Source organism: Berghia stephanieae, chromosome 10 (assembly GCF_034508935.2).
Source record: "Berghia stephanieae isolate SIO BIC M18660-M18661 chromosome 10, UCSD_Bste_1.3, whole genome shotgun sequence".
In the NCBI taxonomy this organism is placed as follows: domain Eukaryota; kingdom Metazoa; phylum Mollusca; class Gastropoda; order Nudibranchia; family Aeolidiidae; genus Berghia; species Berghia stephanieae.
This window is the reverse complement of record NC_088369.1, coordinates 1,968,356-1,975,178: the sequence shown is the minus strand read 5'-3', so window position 1 is coordinate 1,975,178 and position 6,823 is coordinate 1,968,356. Positions and strand designations below refer to the sequence as shown.

General features: G+C 29.3%; 1 protein-coding gene across 1 annotated transcript in view; it reads left to right on the top strand.

Annotated features, from left to right (window-relative positions):
- Nucleotides 1-6,823, top strand: part of LOC144955975 (uncharacterized) — a 22,234-nt gene extending 15,411 nt beyond the window's left edge. The window contains exons 10-19 of the mRNA XM_078886237.1: nt 506-535; nt 1,242-1,271; nt 1,446-1,487; nt 3,045-3,074; nt 4,285-4,314; nt 4,669-4,693; nt 5,139-5,161; nt 5,787-5,816; nt 6,172-6,196; nt 6,633-6,823. Coding sequence (XP_078742363.1) covers nt 506-535; nt 1,242-1,271; nt 1,446-1,487; nt 3,045-3,074; nt 4,285-4,314; nt 4,669-4,693; nt 5,139-5,161; nt 5,787-5,816; nt 6,172-6,196; nt 6,633-6,651 — 284 coding nt within the window. The 3' untranslated portion in view covers nt 6,652-6,823. The remainder of the gene's footprint in view (nt 1-505; nt 536-1,241; nt 1,272-1,445; nt 1,488-3,044; nt 3,075-4,284; nt 4,315-4,668; nt 4,694-5,138; nt 5,162-5,786; nt 5,817-6,171; nt 6,197-6,632) is intronic.

Below are 6,823 nucleotides of genomic sequence, written 5' to 3'. Positions count from 1 at the left end.
TTTAATTGTTACGGTCTCATTCTGCTGGAAATACTGCCAAACTATATGTGCTTATTTACAAGACTCGAACCCCTCATTGCTGTGATGGAAATACGTACAACTGTTTAGTTAATTATTCATAAATTGTCCGTGACTGATTTATGATTGAAAATAATAGATTTTTACATTCCATCATGTCATGGAGGACAACTCCGTACAGGCAAAAGTGAAATTTATTTGATGAAAACTAGACTATAGAAAGTTCTGGACATTTTTGTTTTAACATTTTTCGTAAGACAGATATGCATCCCAACTCATCAGCTCTAGTATAAGTAATTGGTGGTACTTGACGGGAAATGTTAATATTTTACATTAAATACGTGGTAATATTTTAATGAAAATTAAAATTCATCTAAAATTCATTAATTTTTGATATAATTTTGTGAATAGCTGCGGTGTTTGTGAATAATTAGGATGTGTTTGATTTGTGAATAAAAAGTGTAAACTTTATATTTTATCACTTCAGAACAACCCCGTCCAGGCAAAAGAGAAACTGGTGAGTTCGAGCACATTTTCCTGTCAAAACTATTATATTATTTGTTTAAAACACAAAACAGCGATCAAATAGATGGAATGAAGTTGACGTCACTCGGTTCTTTGTTATTTTATTTTTTTTTCCATCCCTGTTTATGAGAAATTCTCACTTAACTATATTATGTAACTATTTTTGGCTACATTCAAAGATATATCAGTCTTATATTGTATCTTACGTTTTTTGTTGTGATGGAAATACGTACAACTTGAAAATAATAGATTTTTACATTCCATCATGTCATGGAGGACAACCCCGTTTAGGCAAAAATGAAATTTATTTGATGAAAATTAGACTATAGAAAGTTCTGGTAATTTTTGTTTTAAAATGTTTCGTAAGACAGATATGCATCCCAACTCATCAGCTCTAGTATAAGTAATTGGTGGTACTTGAAGGTAAATGTTAATATTTTACATTATATACGGGGTAATATATTAATAAGCTTATAACAATTTGAGTTAACAATGTTGTAATGAACAATATCATGGGTTCTTTTGAAAGTATTCCTTTTACAACATTTGAGTCCATAACAATTCGGGTTATCAGACCTTTAAATAAGAACACATTGGCACCCAACAATTAATAAGTAATTATGATTTAGTTTTAATCCAAGTATTGTATCTATGTATTCTTGTCGTAAAATCTTACATTGAATATTTCTTGTTTTCAGAACAACCCAGGCCAGGCAAAAGAGAAATCGGTAAGTTATTTATACTTTATAATAATTGTTTGTTTTGTTAACCTTGTATTCTAAAAAAATAATATACCTCTTAAAAATGGTATGTATTATACTTTTGAATTGTTAAAAATGTTTTCTTTTTGTTGGGCATTATATAATATACAAAATTTGGTAATCAAGTCTGAATCGTTTCAGAACAAGGAGGAGGACCAATCAGAGGAGGCAAGAGAGATATAGGTAAGTCAATATGATATTATAATAAACAATAAACTGATGATAAAGGTAAGTCAAAATAATATTATAACAAACAATAAGCTGATTATAAAGACAAAAAAAAGGAATCTTACCATAAGAATCGTCTATCTATCTATCATGCGTTCATGTCTGAGATCAACAGATTTGTTACTTGATGTGAAAATTCTCCCTGAAATTCAATGTAGGAAAAACCAAAGAAATGATTTTTGACTTTAGAAAGAGCACAAATTCCACCAGTCCTCTCAAAATTAACAATTAAACTTTTGAGCAAGTTTCGGTTTGCAAATATTTGGGTATTTTAATTGACAACAAATTGCATTGGCATTTACAAATCGATGCTGTTATCACTAAATTGAACAAAAGAATATACTTTATTCGGAAACTTTCAGAATTTGACATAGACAAAACTTTATGCATCCTTTTTTTTTAGATTTGTTTTGAATACCGAAATCATCATCATCATCATCATCATCATCATCATCATCATCATCATCATCATCATCATCATCATCATCATCATTATTATTATTATTATTATTATTATTATTATTATTATTATTATTATTATTATTATTATTATTATTATTATTATTATTATTATTATTATTATTATCATTATTATTATTATTATTATTATCATCATCATCTATCCAGCTATTTATCTATTTATCTATCTATCTATCTATCTATCTATCTATCTATCTATCTATCTATCTATCTATTTATCTCTCGGTCTCTTTTTCCATGCTGTTTTGTTTCATTTTCTTTTTCGTTTGTTTGTTTTGGTTTAGTGAGGGGGGGGGGGTGGAGAGGAGGGTTTAATTGTTGTTTTTTTGTTTGTTGTTGTTTTGTTGGTTTATTTGTGTTAGTTTGTTTGTTTTCGGGTCTTTTAATTCTCTATTATGTAGAAACTTCAAGTTTGAGGACCGAACTATTTGATTTTAAAATTAATTATAATAGAATAAAAAATTCATGAAGGAATGTTGAACGAGTAATATGATCGTACCTCGTACAAAGCTGGAGTAACAAACCATATGTTTTTCTATATCTTACCAGAAAAAACCTTTTAAAGTTGTCGCGTCAGCCCATTTTAATCTGAGACATACTTTATGGTTATAACATGTGAAGATCCAATTGTGGGTCTGCTTGTGTGTTTGTGTATGGTGAGAGGGGGAAGCGGTTCTGGCTTGTGGCACAAGAGATGCTTTTTTTCAACCACTGTAAAGCACTTTGAGCAATATATAATTTTGAAAATGCGCTAAACAAATGCCATCTATCATTATTATTGTTACGTTCGAGAGTTTTCTTCTATAATTTATTATAGATGTGTTTGACATCACCTTGTGTTTCTTTTTTAAAGAAGTTTTGGTTTCAACACAATTTGAAACAATTTGAACATTCTATTACGTATAATACATGTGTTTGATATTACTCAATGTTGTTGTTTTTTGTTTTTTTTTGGAAGCTTTTTTCAACACAATTTATAACAATTTAGTAAACTGTTTCTAACATGTATATCATATCAATTCCTGCTTTCAGAACAACCCAGGCCAGGCAAAAGAGAACTTGGTGAGTTATTTAGACTCGATAATTTTGGTTTGTTTTGAATACCTTTTGTTCCAAAAAAATATTATTCCTGATAAATGATATGGATTTAATTTTTAATCGTTTTTTTTGGTTTCGTTTTAGAGAGAGGGCGGGGGGGGGGGGGGGGGGGGGGGGGGGGTGTTAATTGTTTGGGTTTTTTTTGTTTTTGTTTTTTTTTTTTTTGGTTCGTCTATTGTTTTGTTTGTTTTTTGTTGTTGTTAGTTTATGTGTTTCGGGGTTTGCTTTTATTTAATTCTTTATTACGAGAAAAACTCAAGTTTGAGGACTGAATAATAATAATAATAATAATAATAATAATAATAATAATAATAATAATAATAATAATAATAATAATGATATGATGATGATGATGATGATGATGATGATGATGATGATGATATAATAATAATAATAATAATAATAATAATAATAATAAGAAGAAGAAGAAGAAGAAGAAGAAGAAGAAGAAGAAGAAGAAGAAGAAGAAGAAGAAGAAGAAGAAGAAGAAGAAGAAGAAGAAGAATATACACTTTATTCATCCTAAAAATTGGAAATTCGTTTACAAACGTGGCATGCATAAAAATGTATAAACACAACGTTGAGAATCTATAGCGACAATGTATATATAAATATATATATATAAATTTTACAAAGCGAAATATGTTGTCCCCTTGACCCCCGGTTTGAACCCATATGCAAATGCACAAAAATGTAAAAATATACAACCAAGAACCAATAGCAACACTTTATATATTAATTTGATAACTGCATCTGGCCTTTAGTCAGAACGTGTGTGTGTATATTTTAAAATAATATAGTATTTAATTTAAATCACAGTTGCGCGAACTATCTGATTTTAAAAATAATTTTAATAAAATAAAGGGTTATTGACCGTGTGATACAATAAAGTTTGATGTTTGATAATGTAATTAAGTACACAGTGATACCAAATTATTTAATGACCACAGCTAGCTGTTGGATTTTGTTGCATTTTTATAGATTTTTATCATTTACAAGACAAAAGCTTTTTCATTGCTACGCTCAAATGTTTTCTTCTATTACGTATTATATATGTGTTTGATTTTACTCAATGTTGTTTTTTTTTTAATTTTTGAAGCTTTTTTTCAACACAATTTATAACATTTTATTAAATTGTTTCTAACATATGCATCATATCTATTCCTGCTTTCAGAACAACCCAGGCCAGGCAAAAGAGAACTTGGTGAGTTATTTAGACTCGATAATTTTGGTTTGTTTTGAATACCTTTTACAAAAAATATCATTCCTGATAAATGGTATGGAATAAACTTTTGAAGTGTTTAGATGTCTTGTTTTGCATTTTAACAATCATAATTATCATTATTTACAAAGCATTATAAGGAATAATAAATGACATTTGCATCGCGCCTTTCCCAGATTGCAACATGCTCTAGGCGCTTTACATTGTTTTGTTTTTTTTAAAATAATAAACACAATGAAAAGTTCAATCATTTCAATTTCATCTTCTTACATAGCGAATAGACAAGTTTACTACAGAAGTTTACACAAGAATACATTTTATATTTTATTATTTCAGAACCCCGCCCATATGGGAGGTATGGGTGAGTACTACAAAAATTGTCTTGTCATTTTCTTTTTTTTGTTCAAATATTATCTGTCTATCTTCTCCACTCTGTTTGTATCTTGTCCCATCATTGTTTTTGTTTGTCCACCTTAACTATGCCATGCACACATATCTCATTCGTCCTTAGTGTTTTATTCATCGTGTTTTGTTGATAAAGGGGAAACCGAAACGTCCACAGTATCTGTCTTCGTCTAATAAATTGAAGCTTACAGTTCAATCTTTTCGATATTCGGTTCCATCGATAATGGATAAAGTCAACCTTGCCTAAAGTTAACCAATACGTCTGGTGTTGGCTTTACAAAGATAAAATGTAAAGTAAAATAAAGATATAAAGATCTTTATAAAGATAGAACTCTATTTTCAAACAATCAAATAAACCAAATTAACTCTTTTCTCTCTATGTCCGTCTTTGTCCATTCCAGAAGGTCCATGTTAGATGAGGAAGGTAGGTTTCTTTAAAGTTTTCTCTTTTTCCCGTGTTGATTTGTTTTATTTTCTTTATCGTCTGTTTGGTTTGATTTTAGGAGGTGGGGGTGGGGGAGGAAGGGTTTATTGTTTGTTGTTTTTTTGTTTGTTTGTTTATTTCTTGTTTTGTTTGTTTGTTTGTTTGTTTGTTTTTTGGTGGTGGTTTATTTTTGTTAGTTTAATTTTTTGAGATTTCTTTTCAATATATTCTTTATTACGTGAAAACGTTTGAGAACCAAACTATCTGATTTTAAAATTATTTATAGAACTAATAAAAATAAAAATTCATGAAGGATTGTTGACCGTGTGATATAATGAAGTTTGATGCTTGATGTTGTTGTTAAGTACACAGTGATACCAAATTATTTAATGACCACAGCTAGCTGTTGGATTTTGTTGCATTTTTATAGATTTTTATCATTTACAAGACAAAAGCTTTTTCATTGCTACGCTCAAATGTTTTCTTCTATTACGTATTATATATGTGTTTGATATTACTCAATGTTGTTTTTGTTTTTTAATTTTGGAAGCTTTTTTTCAACACAATTTATAACATTTTATTAAATTGTTTCTAACATATGTATCATATCTATTCCTGCTTTCAGAACAACCCAGGCCAGGCAAAAGAGAACTTGGTGAGTTATTTTTAGACTCGATAATTTTGGTTTGTTTTGAATACCTTTTACAAAAAATATCATTCCTGATAAATGGTATGGAATAAACTTTTGAAGTGTTTAGATGTCTTGTTTTGCATTTTAACAATCATAATTATCATTATTTACAAAACATTATAAGGAATAATAAATGACATTTGCATCGCGCCTTTCCCAGATTGCAACATGCTCTAGGCGCTTTACATTGTTTTGTTTTTTTAAAATAATAAACACAATGAAAAGTTCAATCATTTCAATTTCATCTTCTTACATAGCGAATAGACAAGTTTACTACAGAAGTTTACACAAGAATACATTTTATATTTTATTATTTCAGAACCCCGCCCATATGGGAGGTATGGGTGAGTACTACAAAAATTGTCTTGTCATTTTCTTTTTTTTTTCAAATATTATCTGTCTATCTTCTCCACTCTGTTTGTATCTTGTCCCATCATTGTTTTTGTTTGTCCACCTTAACTATGCCATGCACACATATCTCATTCGTCCTTAGTGTTTTATTCATCGTGTTTTGTTGATAAAGGGGAAACCCGAAACGTCCACAGTATCTGTCTTCGTCTAATAAATTGAAGCTTACAGTTCAAACTTTTCGTTATTCGGTTCCATCGATAATGGATAAAGTCAACCTTGCCTAAAGTTAACCAATACGTCTGGTGTTGGCTTTACAAAGATAACATGTAAAATAAAATAAAGATGTAAAGATCTTTATAAAGATAGAACTCTATTTTCAAACAATCAAATAAACCAAATTAACTCTTTCTCTTTTTTTCTCTCTATCAGTCGCTCTCTTCCCGTCTAGGCGAATGAACCAGATTTGATGGCTGGACTTGGATTTGAAAGAACCTGGAAAAGGACATGTAGCCAAAAATAGTGATACGGAAAAGAAAACGATGAAACAGTGACGAAACAATATTTTATAAGCTGTTTCAAATTACCATTTCATTCATTAATAAAGAATATTTGCTTGGATA